The sequence below is a fragment of the Melanerpes formicivorus genome, unplaced genomic scaffold (assembly GCF_026170545.1).
Source record: "Melanerpes formicivorus ecotype bairdi unplaced genomic scaffold, bMelFor1.0.p_v2 SCAF_60, whole genome shotgun sequence".
Lineage (NCBI taxonomy): Eukaryota > Metazoa > Chordata > Aves > Piciformes > Picidae > Melanerpes > Melanerpes formicivorus.
Genome location: NW_027142412.1, coordinates 3724436 through 3744195, shown reverse-complemented (window position 1 = coordinate 3744195; position 19760 = coordinate 3724436). Strand labels below are relative to the sequence as shown.

Sequence of the window (19760 nt, the reverse complement as noted above, 5' to 3'; positions counted from 1 at the left end):
CTGCAGCTGGGAGGCTGAGGAGCAGCCCTGGGGGCCCTGCTGCAGCTGGGAGGCTGAGGAGCAGCCCTGGGGGCCCTGCTGCAGCTGGGAGGCTGAGGAGCAGCCCCGGGGGCTCTGTGCCTGCTGCAGCTGGGAGGCTGAGGAGCAGCCCTGGGGGCCCTGCTGCAGCTGGGAGGCTGAGGAGCAGCCCCGGGGGCCCTGCTGCAGCTGGGGGGCTGAGGAGCAGCCCCGAGGGCCCTGCTGCAGCTGGGGGGCTGAGGAGCAGCCCCGGGGGCCCTGCTGCAGCTGGGGGGCTGAGGAGCAGCCCCGGGGGCTCTGCTGCAGCTGGGGGGCTGAGGAGCAGCCCCGGGGGCCCTGCTGCAGCTGGGAGGCTGAGGAGCAGCTCTGAGGCTCTGTGCCTGCTGCAGCTGGGAGGCTGAGGAGAGGCTCTCAGGAGCAGTGGTGGCTGTGGAGGGGCCCGGGCCAGGCTCACCCTTGCCAGCTGTGGCTGGCAGCTGGCCCAGGGGCCGGTTCTTGCCACCTCCTGCTCTTCGGGCAGGGCTCACAGCCTCTCCCAGCCTGGAGACATTTGTCAATCTGCATAATTGAAGCCCTGCAAACTCCTCCAGCTCCGCGGATCCCCGGGCTGGCTCCCCCGGGACCCGGCACCTCCCTCCCCCATGCATTATTCATGGCCAGCTTCGCTCGGGGCCTTTGTCTGCTCCCTTGCTCCACGTTGCAGCTCTCCCAGGCTGGAGCCCGCGGAGCTGCTCCTTCCCCTGCCTCAGAGGGCCACAGCCTGGGGACAGAAGCAGCTCCGGGAGTGGTCCTCTGAGGCATGGGGAGGGAGCAGCTCCGTTTGCTGCAGGCTTGGGGACCCCCCCGGGACACTGTGGGGGCAGGAGAGGGCTGTGGGGCTGCCCACGGCTGGGGCTGTCACCTCCCCACCCCCTTCGTGCCGCCGGAGCCTGGGCAGCAGCGCTGGGGGGGCTCTGGCACCTCTCTCCCTGCCTGCCTGCCCCTCGTCCCTGCCCGTGGGGGCTGTGCGTGGGGCAGGCTCCCACCTGCAGCCCCCTGTGCCGTGGGGAAGCCAAGGGGCAGCCCAGCCCCCAGGCTCTGCCCTCTTCTGCCTGTCCTCCTCGTCCTCCGGGGGCAGCTCCCATTCGCTGCCTCCCTGCCGGGACCCAGGCTCCAGGCGCAGCTCGGATGGCAGCGGGGCAGGGGGCGGGCAGGGGGCGGGGGGCTCCTGTTTGCTCTCAGCGTGTGCCTGGGGGTCCCAGCCGAGAGCAGGGCAAATGTTTGTGCTGAGGAAAGGCTTCCGATGAGGTCCTGCAGCTCCGCTTCTCCCTCCCTGCCTGCTGCTGGCTCTGCGGAGCAGGGCAGGGCTGAAATCAGCCCCTGCAGGTGGCGGTGCCGGCGGTGCCAGCGGTGCCCGGCGGTGCCCGGTGCTGCCCAGCGGTGCCAGCGGTGCCCAGCAGATCGGAGCCCAGCTGCCAGCTGCTGCCTCGCAGCTTTGCTGCACCGCGGTGCAAATCCCTCTGGGCCCCGCAGCGCGCAGGCCAGAGGTGGCGCTGGGGCAGGGGGCAGCCTGCCCGGAGCTGCTGTGCCAGGCTGGCCCCGGGGCCGGGCTGGGGGCTTGCAGCTGCAAACCCAGCCTCGAGGAGCCCCCCTCTGCCCAAAGCGGGGCTGCAGGTGCCCCTGCCAGCCTCGGCCCCCCCAGCTGGGGGGGGTGCGGCAGTGGGGCACCCGCGAAGCACTCCTGGGGGGACCTCCCGCGGCTGTGCCAGCCCCGGGGCTGCCAGAGGCAGGGAGGGCAGCGCTGGGGCTGAGCTGGCAGCCCTGGGCTCGGGGCTGGGGGGCAGACTGCTGGGGACTTCCTCTCGGGGGCTGGAGGACTCCTGGTGATGCTGGTGGGCTGCAGGGGGTGCAGGCAGGCTGGCAGGCTGGGTGCAGGCAGGCTGGGGGCTGGGTGCAGGCAGGCTGGGTGCTGGGTGCAGGCAGGATGGGTGCAGGCAGGCTGGGGGCTGGGTGCAGGCAGGCTGGGTGCTGGGTGCAGGCAGGCTGGGGGCTGGGTGCTGGGTGCAGGCAGGATGGGTGCAGGCAGGCTGGGTGCTGGGTGCAGGCAGGCTGGGTGCAGGCAGGCTGGGTGCAGGGTGCAGGCTGGGTGCTGGGTGCAGGCAGGCTGGGTGCAGGGTGCAGGCAGGCTGGGTGCAGGCAGGCTGGGGGCTGGGTGCAGGCAGGCTGGGTGCAGGGTGCAGGCTGGGTGCAGGGTGCAGGCAGGCTGGGTGCAGGCAGGCTGGGGGCTGGGTGCAGGCAGGCTGGGTGCAGGCAGGCTGGGTGCAGGGAGGCTGGGTGCAGGCAGGCTGGGTGCTGGGTGCAGGCAGGCTGGGTGCAGGCAGGCTGGGTGCAGGGTGCAGGCAGGCTGGGTGCAGGGTGCAGGCTGGGTGCTGGGTGCAGGCAGGCTGGGTGCAGGCAGGCTGGGGGCTGGGTGCAGGCAGGCTGGGTGCAGGGAGGCTGGGTGCAGGCAGGCTGGGTGCTGGGTGCAGGCAGGCTGGGTGCAGGCAGGCTGGGGGCTGGGTGCTGGGGGCTGGGTGCAGGCAGGCTGGGGGCTGGGGGCAGGCAGGCTGGGTGCAGGCTGGGTGCTGGGTGCAGGCAGGCTGGGTGCTGGGGGCAGGCAGGCTGGGTGCTGGGTGCAGGCAGGCTGGGTGCAGGCTGGGTGCAGGCTGGGTGCAGGCAGGATGGGTGCTGGGTGCAGGGTGCAGGCAGGCTGGGTGCTGGGTGCAGGGTGCAGGCAGGCTGGGTGCAGGCAGGCTGGGTGCAGGCAGGCTGGGTGCTGGGTGCAGGGTGCAGGCAGGCTGGGTGCAGGCAGGCTGGGTGCAGGCAGGCTGGGGGCTGGGGGCAGGCAGGCTGGGTGCAGGCAGGCTGGGTGCAGGGTGCAGGCAGGCTGGGTGCAGGCAGGGCTCAGGCTGTGCTCATCAGAAGCTGTGCTGACGCCTGCAGGGGCCAGCCCCCAGCCCCAGCCCCCTGCCTGCAGCTCTCAGCTCCTCTCCCCTTGCCCGCAGCAGGAGAGGTGAGAGCTGGAGCAGCACAGCTGGGGGCTGTGGTGGGAAGCCTCTGCCAAGGATCCTCAGGGTGTGCTGGGAGCTGGAATCCTCCTCAGGCCTTCCTGGGGGGCTGCTTCTCTTCTCTCTCTTTGTTTCTCTGCTGCTGCTGGATTATTTATGCAGCAGGAAATGAGGCTCTGAGGACTGGAGGGTTCTCCAGATGAGCTTCCTCAGGCTGTCCATGAAGGATGCAGAGGCTGCTGGGCTCTTGCCTGGGGAAGGCAGCGGAGTGGAAGCTGCCCCTGGCACTGCTGAGCTGCCAGGGGCTGGCACAGGCTGGGCAGCAAACAGGCCCCAAGGGGTGAGGTGCCAGGGGTGCCAGCTCCTGCTGGCTTCAGTGGGGGGCAAACCCCCTCCCCAGTGCTGCTGGCAGCCTGGGCTGCAGCAGGAGCAGAGTGCCCAGCAGGGCTGGGGAGGGTCTGCTGCCCCTCTGCTCTGCCCTGCTCAGACCACCCCTGCAGCACTGCCCCCAGCTCCGGGCCCCCAGCCCCAGAGGGACAGAGACCTGCTGGGGAGAGTCCAGAGGAGGATGTGAGGATGAGGAAGGGCCTGGAACAGCTCTGCTGAGGAGAAAGGCTGAGAGCCCTGGGGCTGCTGAGCCTGAAGAGGAGGAGGCTGAGAGGGATCTGATCAGTGAGGGGTGGGGGTCAGGAGGGGGGTGCCAGGCTCTGGCTGGTGGTGCCCAGCACAAGGAACCACAGGGATGAGCTGGGACCCAGGAGGCTCCTCCTGAGCATGAGGAGAAAGTTGTTTGGTGTGAGGCTGCTGGAGCCTGGAGCAGGCTGCCCAGAGAGGTTGTGGAGTCTGCTCTGGAGCCTTCCCAGCCCCCCCTGGCTGTGCCCCTGGGTGCCCTGCCCTGGGTGCCCTGCCCTGGTGCTGGCTGCTCTCTGGAGCTCCCCTCCAGCCCTTCCCTGCTGTGATCCTGTGCATGCTGAGCCTGTGCCCTCCTGGCCTGGCCTGGGATGCAGTCTGGAGCTCCTCAGTGCAGTGAGCAAAGGGCTGCCCAGGCTGGGGGGGCCCTGTGGTGGGCTGGGGGTCATTTGCTCTCTAATTAACGCAGTCACTCCCCATGGGCTCCCAGTGCAGCTCCACAGCAAAGAGCTGGCACCTCAGTAGTGCCTCAAAGAGCCTCCTCCTCCTCTGGCTCCGCTTGGAAGTGACTCTGCAAGTGCCTTCCTGTGCAGGGCCTGGGGACCTGCTGCCAGCCATGGGCAGGGGGCTTGCAGGACAGGCTCCCCTCACCCCCCCAGGGGCAAGGGAAGGTCCTGGGGCAGAGGCAAAAGGCAGCTGGGAGCTCAGGTGGTGCTGAGCCCTGCTGGGGCACTGGAGGGGCAGGGGGCTGGGGCAGGGGCAGGGGCTGGGGCAGGGGCTGCCAGCACCTCACAGCTGCTGAGGACCATTTCTGGCAGGTGCAGGAGGTGCTGAAGGAGGAGAGGAATCATTCCTCTTGCTCTCTGTAACCCTCCCTGCCCTGCTGGCTGCTGCTGCAGCCCAGGCCCTGCCAGTGCTCCCTGCTGCTGCAGCCCAGGCTCTGCCAGTGCTCCCTGCTGGCTGCTGCTGCAGCCCAGGCTCTGCCAGTGCTCCCTGCTGCTGCAGCCCAGGCTCTGCCAGTGCTCCCTGCTGGCTGCTGCTGCAGCCCAGGCTCTGCCAGTGCTCCCTGCTGCTGCAGCCCAGGCCCTGCCAGTGCTCCCTGCTGCTGCAGCCCAGGCTCTGCCAGTGCTCCCTGCTGCTGCAGCCCAGGCTCTGCCAGTGCTCCCTGCTGCAGCCCAGGCTCTGCCAGTGCTCCCTGCTGCTGCAGCCCAGGCTCTGCCAGTGCTCCCTGCTGCTGCAGCCCAGGCTCTGCCAGTGCTCCCTGCTGCTGCAGCCCAGGCTCTGCCAGTGCTCCCTGCTGCTGCAGCCCAGGCTCTGCCAGTGCTCCCTGCTGCTGCAGCCCAGGCCCTGCCAGTGCTCCCTGCTGCTGCAGCCCAGGCCCTGCCAGTGCTCCCTGCTGCTGCAGCCCAGGCTCTGCCAGTGCTCCCTGCTGCTGCAGCCCAGGCCCTGCCAGTGCTCCCTGCTGCAGCCCAGGCCCTGCCAGTGCTCCCTGCTGCAGCCCAGGCTCTGCCAGTGCTCCCTGCTGCTGCAGCCCAGGCTCTGCCAGTGCTCCCTGCTGCTGCAGCCCAGGCTCTGCCAGTGCTCCCTGCTGCTGCAGCCCAGGCTCTGCCAGTGCTCCCTGCTGCAGCCCAGGCTCTGCCAGTGCTCCCTGCTGCTGCAGCCCAGGCTCTGCCAGTGCTCCCTGCTGGCTCCTGCTGAGCTTCTCCTCCCCCAGCACCCCCAGGGCCTTTCCCCCAGGGCTGCTCTCAGCCAGTCCCTGCCCAGCCTGGCTCAGTGCTGGGACTGCCCTGCCCCAGCTGCAGGACCTTGCCCTTGGGCTGGCTGAGCCTCATGAGGCTGCCCTGGGCTGAGCTCTGCAGCCTGCCCTGGGCTCAGCTCTGGAGGCTGCCCTGGGCTCAGCTCTGGAGGCTGCCCTGGGCTGAGCTCTGGAGGCTGCCCTGGGCTCAGCTCTGGAGGCTGCCCTGGGCTCAGCTCTGGAGGCTGCCCTGGGCTGAGCTCTGGAGGCTGCCCTGGGCTCAGCTCTGGAGGCTGCCCTGGGCTCAGCTCTGGAGGCTGCCCTGGGCTCAGCTCTGCAGCCTGCCCTGGGCTCAGCTCTGCAGCCTGCCCTGGGCTCAGCTCTGCAGCCTGCCCTGGGCTCAGCTCTGCAGCCTGCCCTGGGCTCAGCTCTGCAGCCTGCCCTGGGCTCAGCTCTGCAGCCTGCCCTGGGCTCAGCTCTGCAGCCTGCCCTGGGCTCAGCTCTGCAGCCTGCCCTGGGCTCAGCTCTGCAGCCTGCCCTGGGCTCAGCTCTGCAGCCTGCCCAGGCCCCTGTGGACATCTCCCTGTGCTGGGGGAGCAAGTTGCTTCTCTGCCTTCAGCTGTGGTGGGAGCAGGGCTGAGCCTCTCCATCTGGGTTTGCTATGGAAACCAGGCCCTGCTCTGACAGCTCCCAGGCCTCACCCAGGCAGGAAGCAGAGAGGAGGCTGCAAGGCTCTGGGATCCTGCAGGGTGCTGGGGCAGGGCTGGGCCTTGCTCTGGCTTTGGGAGGGCAGCAGTGGGGAGGGGAGGGGGGCAGGGCAGAGCAGAAAGCTCAGCTCCACACTGTGCTCAGTTTCCAAACTGAGCCTTTGCTTCCTTGCTATTCTTGGCCTCTCCTCAGCTTCTTTTTTCAGTCCTTCCAGACAGCAACACAGAGGAACAGAAGGCAGAGGGCTGTGAGGAGGCAGCAGGCAGGGAGCTGTGGGGAGAAGTTTGCTCTCTGAGGGATGGTTCCTGCTCTGCTGCTGCTTGCTAGCAGGGCCTGGCAGGGACCTGCCAGCTGGCTCCTGGGCAGGGCTGCTCCACAGTGGGCTGTAGGTGAGAAGACAGAGCCAGGACAGACCTGGACACCTGCCTCTCGCTCTCAGTTGTCTCTCTCAGAGGTGTGATGCTCAGCAGAGATGCTGTGAAGGTGTCAGGAACAGAGGAACACGTTGGGGGTTCGCCCACACGCGGTGCTGAGCTCCTGCCTCTGCTCCAAGGCTGCCCAGAGCTCAGCAGAGCCAGGCAGCAGCTCAGGAGGCTCTCACCTGCAGGGCTGGGTCCAGCTGCAGGGCCCCCAGCAGAACAGAGACCTGGACCTGATGGAGAGGGCCCAGGGGAGAGCCAGGAGGCTGCTGAGGGCCTGGAGCAGCTCTGGGAGCACCAAGGCTGAGAGCCCTGGGGCTGAGAGCCTGCAGCAGAGCAGCCCCAGAGGGGAGCTGAGCAATGCTCAGCAGGAGCTAAAGGAGCTGTGGGGGGCAAGAGGCTGGGGCCAGGCTCTGCTCAGTGGTGCCCAGGGACAGGGCAAGGGGCAGAGGGCACAGAGTGGCAGCCAGGAGGCTCCTTGTGAGCAGGAGGAGTTTGGTGTGAGGCTGCTGGAGCCTGGAGCAGGCTGCCAGAGAGGTTGTGGAGCCTGCTGGTGTGGAGCTGCTCCAGAGGGGACTGGATGTGGCACTTGGTGCCATGGTTTAGTCATGAGGTCTGTGGTGACAGCTTGGACTTGGTGATCCTTGAGGTCTCTTCCAGCCTTGGTGATGCTGTGACACTGTGATGCTCCTGCTCTGGAGCCTCTCCAGCCCCTCCTGGCTGTGTGCTGTGTGCCCTGTGCTGGAGTCTCTGCTCCTGCCCTGCCAGGGGCTTGGCCTGGATCATCTCTGGGGGTCCCTTCCACCCCCTAGCACCCTGTGGACCCTAGGGAGCTGTGGTCTCTGTCACCTCCACTGGTGCCCTGCAGCTGTGGGGCTGGGACACCTCTGGGGTTCAGCTCAGCATGGAGGGAACCCCAAATTCACCTTGGGGAAGCTCTTCCCAGCAAGAGAGACTGGGAAGTGCTGCCCGGGGGGCTGGGGTCAGCACCCCTGGAGGTGTTTAGGAGCAGCCTTGGTGCCAGGGGCTGGCTGATCAGTGAGGGTTGGGTGATCAGTTGGAGCTGATGCACTTGGAGGTCTCTCCCAGCCTGGGTCACTCTGCAGCCCCTGGCAGCCTGGGGGTGAAGCCTGCTCATGCTCCTGCCAGAGGAGAGGGAGTTAGGAGCCCAGGCAGGCTCTGGGCTTCCAGAGGCCCCCCCAAGGTGCTGCACCCTTGCTGAGGGCAGGGGGTGGTGCTCTGCCCAGAGGCAGGCAGCAGTGTGAGGGTCCTGAGGGAAAGGGGAGGACAGCAGAGGCAGGCAGAGAGCCTTCCCCCTCCTCAGAGGAGCATCTCTTGCTTGGGAGCTGCCCAGCTGTGTCCTGCCCAAGGCAGGAGCTGCTCCCTTCTGCTCTCTGCCCTGCCTCAGGCTCACCTCCTGCCTCCTCCTCTGCCTCCTTCGTTCTGTTAGTCAGGGCAGAGGCAGGCTCCACACCTTCCCCTCTGCAGGCTTGGCTGCTGCTGCAGCCCTTCAGAGTCCTCAGCCTCCTCTTGAACCCACTTGGCTGTGGTGATGAGCTGCAGAGTTCAGCTGCCTCCCCCTCCCTTCCTCTGGAGCTTCCCAGCAGCCCTCCTGAGGCTGCTGAGCTGCCCAAGCACAGCCTGGAGCTTGGGGCCTTGCACTGAGGAGCAGAGGAGGGCAGGGGCAAGGCCCACAGGGTCTCTGAAGGCCTCTCCTTGTGCTGGGATGCTCCTACATCCTCCTCCTCCTCCTCAGGGCCTGGCTGGTCCCCAGGAATCACAGCTCACAGAGTGCTAGGGGTGGGAAGGGACCTTCAGAGGTCATCCAGGCCAACCCCCTGGCATAGAGGAGCAGAGACTCCAGCACAGGGCACACAGAACACAGCCAGATGGGGCTGGAGAGGCTCCAGAGCAGGAGACTCCACAACCTCTCTGGGCAGCCTGCTCCAGGGCTCTGGCAGCCTCCCAGGGCAGAAGTTCCTCCTCCTGCTGAGCTGCAACCTCCTGGGCTGCAGTTTCCATCCCTTGCCCCTTGGCCTATGGCAGGGTGCAGCTGAGCAGAGCCTGTCCCCTCCCTCCTGCCCCCCAGCCCTCAGAGATTCAGAAGCATTCCTTAGATCCCCTCTCAGGCTTCTCCTCTGCAGACTAAGCAGCCCCAGGGCTCTCAGCCTCTCCTCCCAGGGCAGTGCTGCAGTCCCTCACTCATCCTGGGAGCCTCTGTTGGACTCTCTGCAGCAGCTCCCTGTCCCTCCTGAGCTGGGGAGCCCAGGGCTGGCTGCAGTGCTGCAGGTGAGGTCTGAGCAGGGCAGAGGGCAGGAGAAGCTCCCTGGCTCTGCTTCCCTGGCTGTGTCTGCCAGGCAGGCTCTGCCCCCAGCCCTCCCTGTCACACCTCTGTCCCCACCGGTGCTGAGAGCTTCCTCAGCTCAGCAGGGGCAGGTTCCATTAACCTGCTCTCCCCTCCCAGCCTCATCCAGATCGTTAACGAGAGAGTGCCTAATGAGCCTGGGTCTAACGATGGTCCTGATGGCCTCCCCCGGCACACCTCCTCCTCTCCTCTCCATCTATCACCCAGCTCAGGTCAGCTCCCGGCAGCAGCTCTCGGGGCTGCAGCCCAGGCGGTGCCCGGGGGGGCTCTGCCCCGTCCCGGCGGTGCCCGGGGGGGCTCTGCCCCGTCCCGGCGGTGCCCGGAGCTGTCCCGGCGGTGCCCAGGGGGAGCTGCCCCGTCCCGGCGGTGCCCGGGGGGAGCTGCCCCGTCCCGGCGGTGCCCCGGGGGAGCTGCCCTGTCCCGGCGGTGCCCGGGGGGAGCTGTCCCGGCGGTGCCCCGGAGCTGTCCCGGCGGTGCCCCGGAGCTGTCCAGGCCATGCCCGGGAGCTGTCCCGGCGGTGCCCCGGAGCTGTCCCGGCGGTGCCCGGAGCTGTCCAGGCCATGCCCGGGAGCTGTCCAGCATCCTCCAGCGGCGCAGCAGGCTGCAGCTCCTTGCCCCGGGCCCGGGGTGGTTGCAGGGCCCTGGGATGCTTTAGGCTGGAAGAGACCTTAGAGCCCAACGCTGCCGAGGTCGCTGCTGGACCCTGTCCCTCAGCACCACATCGACACAGCTCTGAAGCCCCTCCAGGGCTGGGGGCTCCAGCACTGCCCTGGGCAGCCTGGGCCAGGCCTTGACAGCTCTCCTGGGGAAGGGATTGTTGCTGCTGTCCAACCTGAACCTCCCCTGGCACAATTCCAGGCCATTTCCTCTCATTTGCTACTCAGGAGCAGAGCCCAAGCCCAACCTCCCAGAGACCTGCAGGGAGCAGTGCGGTCTCCCTCAGCCTCCTCCAGGCTGAACCCCCCCAGCTCCCTCAGCTGCTGCTCCCAGCCCTGCTCTCCAGACTCTGCCCCAGCTCTGTTGCCCTTCTCTGGGCCAGCTCCAGCCCTCGGTGTGAGAGGCCCAAGCCTGACCCCAGGGTCTGAGCTGTGTCCTCTCAGGGCCCCATCCCTGCCCTGCTGCTGGCCTCCCCACTGCTGATCCAGGCCAGGTGCTGGTGGCCTCCTTGGGCACCTGCTGGCTCCTGTTCAGCTGATCCCAGCCAGCACCCCCAGGCCCTTTCCTGCTGGGCAGCAGGACTCCAGGGGGCATCCCTGCGAGCTCCTTCGTGTTCAGCTGGCCAAGGAAGCCCCCAGGGAGGCGCAGCAGCAGCTGGAGCCATGAGTGCTGGCCCTGGCTGCTGAGCTTCCCAGGCAGCTGAGCTGAGGGCTCTGTGGCAGCTGCACTCCAGGCACTGGCAGCTCTTGGGGAGGTTTGGCACTGCAGGAGCTGCCCCTGACCCAGCCCCTTGCTGCTCCCCTTGCTGCTCCCCGGGCATGGGGGCTGGGGGGGCTGGGCAGAGTGCCAGGGAGGATGGACAGGGCATGGAGCTCTTTTGGTTCCCGTTCAGGCAGGGATTAGGAGCAGGCTCAGCCTCAGCCCCCACCCCCTGCTCGTCACAAGGAAGCCCTGAGGGCCCTTCCCAGCCCAGGATTAGCAGGGCCCTGCTGAGAGCCTCTGGGCAGCAGCAGGCAGAGCAGGGCTGAGGCTGCGTCACCTCCACCAGGGCTTGGCCACGTCAGAGAGCAGCGAGAAATAGCTGCTGGGTTTGGGAGCAGCAAATGTCAGAGCCTGCCTCTGGCAGTGGGAAACACCCAAGGTGACCTCTGAGCTGAAACTGAGCTGAAAGAGGTTGGCAGTAAAGGGGCTTTGAGGACTCAGAAAGCTTTGTCTGCAGGAGGGACACGGGCTGGCTCCAGCCAGGGGGCAAGGAGCTGCTCTGCCCTGCTGGGGCCACAGCTGCAGTACTGTGCCCAGCTCTGGGCCCCTCAGCCCCAGCAGGAGCTCAGGGAACTGCCTGAGAGAGCCCAGCCCAGAGGCACAGAGCTGCTGCAGGCAGTGGAACATCTCCTGTGGGCTCAGGCTGAGGGAGCTGGGGCTGGGAGAGGGGAAGGCTCCAGGGGGACTCAGAGCTGCTGCCAGGACCTGAAGGGATCCTGCAGGAAGGCTGCAGAGAGACTTCTGCTGAGGGGGTCTGAGCCAGGCCCAGGGGAAGGGTTTGGGGCTGAGGAAGAAGTTGTTCCCTAGGAGGGTGGTGAGAGCCTGGCACAGGCTGCCCAGGGAGGTGGTGGAAGCCTCCTGCCTGGAGGTGTTTGCAGCCAGGCTGGAGGTGGCTGTGAGCAGCCTGCTGTGGTGTGAGGTGTCCCTGCCCAGGGCTGCCTGGGATCCAGGGACAGGCAGCTGAAAGCTCTGCAGCTGGGATTGCTGTTGGGAGGATCACTGCTGAGGAAGCTGCTGGCAGCAGTGGCTTTGCAGGGCTCTGCTCTCAGCCCCCTGCAGCACTCCACTGGCCATGAATGGTCTGGAGAGCACAGAGAGAGTGATGAGCAGCTCCAGAGAGTGCCTTGGGCTGGGAGGGAGCCCCCAGGGGCATCCTGCCCACCCCCTGCAGGCAGCAGGGACAGCTCCAGCCGCAGCAGGCTGCACAGGGACACAGCCAGGCTGAGCTTGGATGTCTCCAGGCATGGAGCCTCAAGCCCAGCCCTGGGCAGCCTGTCCCAGTGTCTCCCCAGCCTCCCTGTGCACAACTTCCTCCTGCTGTCCACCCTGAGCCTGCCCTGCTCCAGTTCCCAACCCTTGCTCCTTGTGCTCTGCCCACAGCCCCTCCTGAGCAGTCCCTGCCCAGCCTGCAGCTCCCCTGCAGATGTTGCAGTGCAGCTCTGGGCTCTCCCTGCAGCCTTCTCTCCTCCCCAGCCCAGCCCCAGCTCTCCCAGCCTGTGCCCATGGCAGAGGTTCTCCAGCCCCTGGTCACCTCTGGAGCCTCTCCAGCAGCTCCAGGTCTCTCTTGTGCTGGGGTCCCACAGCTGGCCCCAGCCCTGCACTGAGGTCTCAGCAGAGCAGAGGGCAGGATCCTCTCCCTCCACACTGCTCTGGCTGCAGCAGTCAGCTCAGCCAGGGTTAGAGGAAGGAGATCCTCAGCCACCCATCTGCTCTCCTGCTTTGCTCTCCAGCTGTCCCAGTGCCTCAGACCTGCCTGTTGCCTGCAGCTGCCACTGAAACCTTTCCCTCTCCCCATCCTGCTGCTGGTGGAGCTGCTGAGCACAGCCTGGCCCCTGGGGAGCAGCTCCCAAGCTGCCAGGCTGCTGTGTGCCTGTGCAGGCAGCCAGCCCCAAGGGGATGGGGAAATTCCTGCAGCTCCTTCTCCCTGCCAGGCTCTTTGCCTCCTCCACCTGCACACAGCAGCTGCTGCCAGCAGAGCCTGAGCTGAGTGTCCGGGGGGAGGAGGAGCAAGCAGAGGAGCTGCCTGCTGCCAGGGGGCAGCGCCAGGGCTGGGCAGGCCGTGGGGGTGCAGTTTGCAGCTGCCAGGGGGGGCTGCAGGCCCAGATGGCTGTGGGGGGAGCAGGTGTGGAAACCATCTGCAGCTCTGCCTCCCCCTGCCGTGAGTCAGCAGCACAGGGCTGGGCCTGCAGGCAGCGCAGGCAGTGCAGGCAGCTCCCTGCTCCCAGCAAGGAGGCTTGGAAGCACTCCTGAGGGGCTGTGGGCTCCTGGGGGGGAGCCTCAGCTCAGGGAAGCAGAGCTGGCTGCCTCTGGAGGCAGTGCTTTGCCCAGGGGTGTCTGCAGAAACATGGCCCAGAGCTGGGGGCTGCTGGGGCTTCACAGCACAGACTGGCAGGGGGCTGCAGGGGGCTGGGGAGGGACTGCTGAGGGTGTCAGGGAGGGACAGGACTGGGGGGGGATGGAGCAGAACTAGAAGTGGGGAGGTTGAGATTGGCTGTGAGGAAGAAGTTGTTCCCCAGGAGGGTGGTGAGAGCCTGGCACAGGCTGCTCAGGGAGGTGGTGGAAGCCTCCTGCCTGGAGGTGTTTGCAGCCAGGCTGGAGGTGGCTGTGAGCAACCTGCTGTGGTGTGAGGTGTCCCTGCCCATGGCAGGGGCTTGGGGCTGGCTGAGCCTTGGGGTCCCCTCCAGCCCTGGCAGCTCTGTGACCCCCCCTGGAGGGCCTGGGCAGCTGTGGCACTGGGGCCATGCTTGGGTGCTGCCAGCACTGGGTTAATGTTTGGCCTCCACGACCTGAAAGCCTTCTGCAGCCTCAATCATTCTGTGGCTCTCTGAGCCCCTGCTGCAGCTGCACCTCAGGCAGCTTCCCATGGCTGCCTCCCAGCCCTGCAGTGAAGAGCAGCAGCAGCAGCTGGAGGGGCACAGCAAAGCTGTCTGCAGCAAGATTCATCACCTAGGGCCTGGAGAACTCCTGGGAGAGTGGAGGGAAGGCTCCAAGGAGACAGAGTTGCTGCCTCAGGCAGGCCCTGGGTCACTCTTTGCCCAGGGCCATTGCCAGCCACAGCTGCTCCTGCCCCCGGGGCCAGCCCAGCCCAAGGGGCTCCTGGCCTGACCCCCTGCAGCCCTGGGCTCACCCTGAGGGCTCTCTCCCGTGGCTGGGTGCAGGACCTGCCTCTAGCACTGCTGTCACACAGCCCCCCCGTGCCTGCTGACCTCTCCTTGCAGGCTCCTCCACACCTCCGTGGCTCCCAGCAAGCCTTTGAGTTCAGCAGCTGGAACTCCTCTGGCTGGGGAAGCTGCACCGAGATCTGCTGGGAGCTCTCACCTTCCCCTCCTCTCCCTGCTGCTGCTGAGGGGCACCCTGGCAGCCGCCAGAGGCACAGCCATGTGGTGCTGGGTGGGAGCAGAGCTGCTGCCAAGGTGCTGGGAGCCCTGGAGAGCCCCTGGCAGGGGTGGGGAGCACCAGGAGCTGCCCTGGCTGATGCCTGGGGCCGGCTGGGCCTGCCCTGGCTGCTGCCCCAGGGCTGGATGGAGCTGCCCTGGGCAAGGTTTGTGCTGCACTCAGCTCCTGTGAGGAGCTCAGCCCTGAGCTCTGCTGAGGAGGCAGCAGCCCAAAGCCTCTGGGGGCTTGTGGGGATGGAGTCCAAGAGCTGCTGATGATTTAACTCCCTTTCACCTCCTCCCCTCAAAGACATCCCTGCAGTATTGAGTCCCCAGTCACACCAAGGGAGGATGATTTAGCTGGAAAAGATGAACCCCTCCGAGCGAGGGAATGGCTCTTGCCTTGCCTCTGCCCCTGCCTGGATGCAGTGCAGAGATGACCTTTCAGCTCTGACTGCAAATGGCATGTCTGCTGCTGCAGCCCTGGCTGGCAGAGGCCAGGCTGGGGCTGTGTGCCAGAGGAATGCCAAGCACCGCAGCCCCAGAGGCTAATGGCTCTGGATGCGGTCCCAGGGCCCCTGGCATCAGAGGCTGTGAGCTGCAGGAGCCCAAAGATTGCTGCTTGCCGCCAGCCCCAGAACCCCCAGCTCCAGCTGGGGTCCCCCAGAGGCTACCAGGAGGGTTGAGGGACTCCTGTGTGCAGGAGCATGGCTGAGGGGGTGGCACAGGGCAGGCCTGTGCAGTGCCAGGCTGTCCCCCTGTGTGTGGCTTGTGCAGTGCCAGGCTGTCCCCCTGCCCCCCTGTGTGTGGCTTGTGCAGTGCCAGGCTCTCCCCCTGCCCTGTGTGTGGCTTGTGCTGTGCCAGGCTGTCCCCCTGCCCCCTGTGCCCTGCCCCCTGCTGCTCTTCCCCTCCCCTGGCTGGGGCCGTGCCGGGAGCGCTGTCCTGCCGCTCCCTCTCCCCGGGAGTGACTCTCTGCCTTCCCACACACCAGTTCTGAGGCTGTGGGGAGCCCCGGGGCTGTGGTTGGGGTCCCCAGCCTGGGCTGCAGCCCCTGTGGGGGTGGCCGAGGCAGGGGGCAGCGCTGCCGTGGGCTCTGCAGTCCCAGCCCTGCTCCGCTGGAGCTGGGGGATGCCGCAGGTCGGTGCCACCCCGGCCCCCATCGCCTGCCTCGGGGCAGAGGCTCCGCGGAAGTCGTTTCCCTGGCTGCAGCTTCTCATTATCAGCTGGAGGGAAGCGCTGCCGGCCCAGGGAGTTGTCAGCATCGCTTTCATTTCCCCGGGGGCCCCTCCTGGAGGTGTGAGATGCCTCCGGAGGGGGTGTCGGCCCCTGCGCTCCACACAATGGGATGTGAGGTGTCAACACAGGAGGAGGCAGCCGGGATGTGCCGCAGCGCCGCTGCTCCCCGCGCTGCCTGCCGGGGATGCTCCGCAGCTGCCCCGAGCAGGCTGCCCTGAGCTCTGCAGCCTGAGCTGTTCGCTCCTCTCCCACCCGCTCCGGGGAGCAGAGGAGCCTCCTGCCTCTCCTGGGCGCCGCAGCCTCGGCAGCTGCCCGCGGGGAATTCCTTGGAGTGCGCCGAGGCTCAGCTCAGGGCTCGCAGGCTGCTCCCTGCCGGGGGCCTGGGGCCTGCCTCTGACTCCTGGGCAGCCTGGGGAGGGCATCGGCATGGAAGAAACCTGCTCCTCCCGGGGGCTCTTCAGCCCCTGGGTGCTGCCTGCACTCTTGGGACACACAAGACCTGCTTGGGGAAAGCCCAAATCAGGCAGCCCTGGGGGCTGCTTTCTCCTCTGCCTCCCGTGGAGGTTTGCCCAAGCGAAGGGAAGGATGCTCCTGGCCTCAGGACTTCTCCAGGCAGAGCTGCCCTCTGAGCTACTCTGGGAACCCCTCGGAGTTGTTTCTTGCAGGGAAAGCCTGGAAGTGTTCGTGGGAAAGTCACAGGAGCTCCATCTCTGACACCTTGAGTGCACTCTGGGGACCTCTGCTTGGCTTCACAGGCTGGCAGAGGCTGGAAGGGACCCCTGGAGCTCACCCACTCCAACCCCTGCTCCAGCAGGGCACCCACAGCAGCCTGGAGCTCACCCACTCCAACCCCTCTGCTCCAGCAGGGCACCCACAGCAGCCTGCCCAGCAGCACAATGCCCAGGGGGGGTTGGAAGCTCTCCACACCAGGAGACTCCACAACCTCTCTGGGCAGCCTGCTCCAGGCTCCAGCAGCCTCACACCAAACAACTTTCTCCTCCTGTCTAAATGGAACCTCCTGGGTTTCAGTTTGTGCTCTTTGTTCTCTCCCTGGGCACCACTGCCCAGCATCTGGCCCCAGTCTCTTGCCCCCCACCCATTCGATGTTGATCAGAGCTGAGAAGGTCTCCTCTCAGTCTTCTCCAGGCTGGACAAAGCGTTCTGGAGAGTCCAATGTTCCCAAGAAGCAAGGAGCTGGTGGCTCTGTGGGAATGGGGCACAGAGCTGCCAAGCAGAGCCCCTGCCAGGGGCACCAGCAGGCACCAGCCATGGTTCCTGAGCTGTGCTGAGAGTGCCTGTGGCAGAGGCAAAGGTCCCCCAAGCACAGTCCTGGAGCCCCTGGCCCCCGAGGAGGGGCTGAGGGAGCTGGGGGTGTTGAGGCTGCAGGAGAGGAGGCTGAGGGAGAGCTCCTTGCTCCCTCCAGCTGCCTGCAGGGAGGTTGCAGTGAGGAGGGGGCAGCCTCTGCTCCTGGGTGCCAAGGGCCAGGCCCAGGGGCAATGGCTGCAAGCTGCAGCAGGGGAGGCTGAGGCTGGAGCTCAGGAACTCTTTGTGCCCTGGAAGGCTTCTCAGAGCTTGGCAGAGGCTGCCCAGGGCAGGGCTGCAGTCCCCATGCCTGGAGGGGTTTCAGCAGCTGTGGAGCTGTGCTGAGGGCCATGGGCTGGTGGTGCCCCTGCAGGGCTGGGGGGGCTTGGAGCTCTCTCCCCGCCAGCTGCATTCCGTGGTGCAGCTGTGGGGTGGGTGGTGGAGCAGTTGGGTTGCTGTGCTCTCCTTCTCCTCCTGCCCAGGTGTCTGCTGCTTGCTGCTGGCGGAGCCCGCAGCGGAGGGAGGGAGGGAGGGAGGGAGGTGCTGAGGCTCCTCCCCGAGGCGCCGCGGGAGCTCTCTGACCCCCGGGCTGTCTCCTGTCCCCCCGCAGGAAGCCAACTGCTGATTTTGGTGCTTTGCTTGAACATCCAGCCGGAAGTGGAGTCTTGCCCCGGGGCCTGCGTATGCTACAGCGAGCCGAAGATCACCATCAGCTGCCAGCAGCAGGGCCTGACAGCCATCCCCGCCGAGATCCCCGTGCAGAGCCAGCGCATCTTCCTGCACAGCAACCGGATCCCCCTGGTGCGCGCCACCAGCTTCAGCTCCTGCCGCAACATGAGCATCCTCTGGCTGCACTCCAACAACATCAGCCTCATCGAGCCCGGCGCCTTCTACGGGCTCAGCAAGCTGGAGGAGCTGGACCTCAGCGACAACACCAACCTGAGGGCCATCAACCCCGTCACCTTCCGGGGGCTGGTGCACCTCCACACCCTGCACCTGGACCGCTGCGGGCTGCTGGAGCTCTCCACGGGGCTCTTCCGGGGGCTCTTCTCCTTGCAGTACCTCTACCTGCAGGACAACAACCTCCAGGTGCTGCTGGACGACACCTTCCTCGACCTGGCCAACCTCACCTACCTGTTCCTGCACGGCAACAAGATCAGGAGCCTCTCGGAGAACGTCTTCCGCGGGCTGGTCAACCTCGACCGCCTGCTGCTGCACCAGAACAGGGTCAGCCTGGTGCACCCCCGCGCCTTCCACGACCTGGGCAAGGTGATGACCTTGTACCTCTTCAACAACAACCTGACCGTGCTGGCGGGGGACACCATGGCCCCCCTGGTCTCCCTGCAGTACCTGCGCCTCAACGGCAACCAGTGGGTCTGCGACTGCCAGGCTCGCTCCCTCTGGAACTGGTTCAAGCAGTTCAAGGGCTCCTCCTCGGAGCTGGAGTGCCACCTCCCGCCCCGCCTGGCGGGCAGGGACCTGAAGAAGCTGCAGAGCTCCGACCTGGAGGGCTGCGCCGACTCCCTCAACCAGATCCGCACCAGCGTCTTCAGCACCAAGACCAGGTCCGGCAAGCTGGCCACCGGCGTGCCGCCTCTGGGCGCCCGCGACGGCTCCCCCAAGTGCTGCCAGCCGGAGATGGACAAGTCCTTCATCTACGAAGCCAAAGGCAAGTCGGGGCCCTCCTCCCACAGCCACCGGCCCTCCTCCTACAACCCCGTGAAGGACAAGGAGAACATGTCCAAGCCCAAGCAGCTGGAGGCAGACCCTTCCAAGAACGGCAGCAACAAGCAGATCAACGACTCCCCCTTCGGGACCTTCCCCAGCATGGTGGAGCCCCCCCTGACCAAGCTGAGGCCGGAGTTCCCCGAGCCCATGGAGCCCTCCACGGTGCCCACCAGGAAGCGGCAGGGCTGCTCCAAAAAGAACAGATCCAAGGCGCAGTGCCGCCTCACCCAGCCGGGGCACAGCCCCCGGCTACAGCTCAGCCTCGGCCTTCTGATCCCCCCCTTGCTGTGGAGCTTGCTCTTGTGCTGCTGAAATCGACTCTGGGGGTCGCTTTGGGGGGTGGGGGGTGGGGGGCTGGGGGGGTGTTGGAGGCTTCCTGGGGTTGAGGACATTTTTTCACACAGGGACTTTTTGCTGACCTCCCTAAACGTTGCTAAAGGATAAAGCAGAGATGCCCCCGGCCCGGCCCGGCCCTGGGGAGCTTTTAGCCACACACAGACCATAACTGGATGCCTTGGGAGAGAGAGAGAGAGATATAAAACAGCAACGAAAATACCCCCAACCCCCCCCCAGCAGACAGAGAAACAAACCCAGAAAGACCACAAAAAAAAACCCTAAAAAGAACTAAAAACAAAGAACTAAAAACACAAAGAACTGAACCCAAAACAAAGAACTGAACACAAAGAAAGAGCAAACCCCAGAACAAAACAGAGAGAGCAAACCACAAAGCCAACAAAACTCAGACAACAAATAAAAGAACAACAAAAACAAGAGGCAACATTTCCCCTCCCCCCTCCCCCAGCCTCTCCCCTCCCCTCCCCTCCCCTCCCCCCGGAGCTGTACAGAATTTCTTTGCCCTGTGCCCTGTGAGTTTGGATCCCTTCGGTCCCCAGGACTGCCCTTGGCCCCCGGGGAGCAGCTTCGGCTGCGGCAGGGGGTGGGAGGGGGCGGCGGGGAGGGGAGGGGGCGGCGGGGAGGGGAGTTGGGGGGCGGTGGGTTTGCCCTGGCAGGCAGCAGAAGGCTCTGCAAGGGGTGGCCCAAAGCCTCTCCCCGAGCTCCCCCCAGCACCGCTGCAGGTTGCCCTGCGCAGGGGTGGTGAATTTGATGCTGTTCTAACCTCCCCCCCCGGCCCTGCCCTGCCCTGCCCTGCCCTGCCCTGCCCTGCTCCCCCCACCCCCGGGCCTGCCTCTGGCAGTCCCCCAGCCCCCTGCCCCCTCCCCCCGCCCCCCGGCGCAGTGTTTACCGGCAGCATTTGTTGAAGAATGCTGCCCCCGGCCCTCGGCGGAGCCCGCAGAGATGCTTTCTATTTTGCTGGTGTACAACTAGGCAAAGCAAACACAAAGGAGACAATAAAAGAGGTCTTTTTTTTTTTTTTTAATCATTTTTACCTTTTTTTTGGTCTCCCCCTCCCCCCCCCCCCCCCCCCGCCTCCCCCCCGAGCGGAGCTGAATTCCCCTGGCTGGGATGGGTCGGAGGTGGCCTCTGGGAGGCTGCTGCCCTCCTCACGCCCCAGGCTCGGGGAGGCACTGAAGGGTGAGGAGGAGGCACAGCCCCCGATGGGGGAGAGCCTGGCACAGGCTGCCCGCGGGGGCTGGGGCTGCCCCCTCCCAGCAGCTGCTCAGGACCAGGCTGGATGAGGCCCTGAGCAGCCCGGGCCGGCGGGAGGTGTCCCTGCCCCTGGCAGGGGGATGGGACTGGAGGATCCTCAAGGTCCCCTCCAAGCCGTTCCATGAGTGTGTGACTCATGTCTCAGGACGCTCAGAGCAGTGGGAAGTGTGAGCCCAGCCCCCCGGAGCCGTG

General features: G+C 66.5%; 1 protein-coding gene across 1 annotated transcript in view; it reads left to right on the top strand.

Annotated features, from left to right (window-relative positions):
- Positions 1-19336, top strand: part of RTN4R (reticulon 4 receptor) — a 37066-nt gene extending 17730 nt beyond the window's left edge. Inside the window, exon 2 of the mRNA XM_068161890.1 lies at positions 16843-19336. Within this exon, the coding sequence (XP_068017991.1) occupies positions 16843-18272 (1430 nt within the window). The 3' untranslated portion in view covers positions 18273-19336. The remainder of the gene's footprint in view (positions 1-16842) is intronic.
- Positions 19337-19760: the final 424 nt, after the last annotated feature.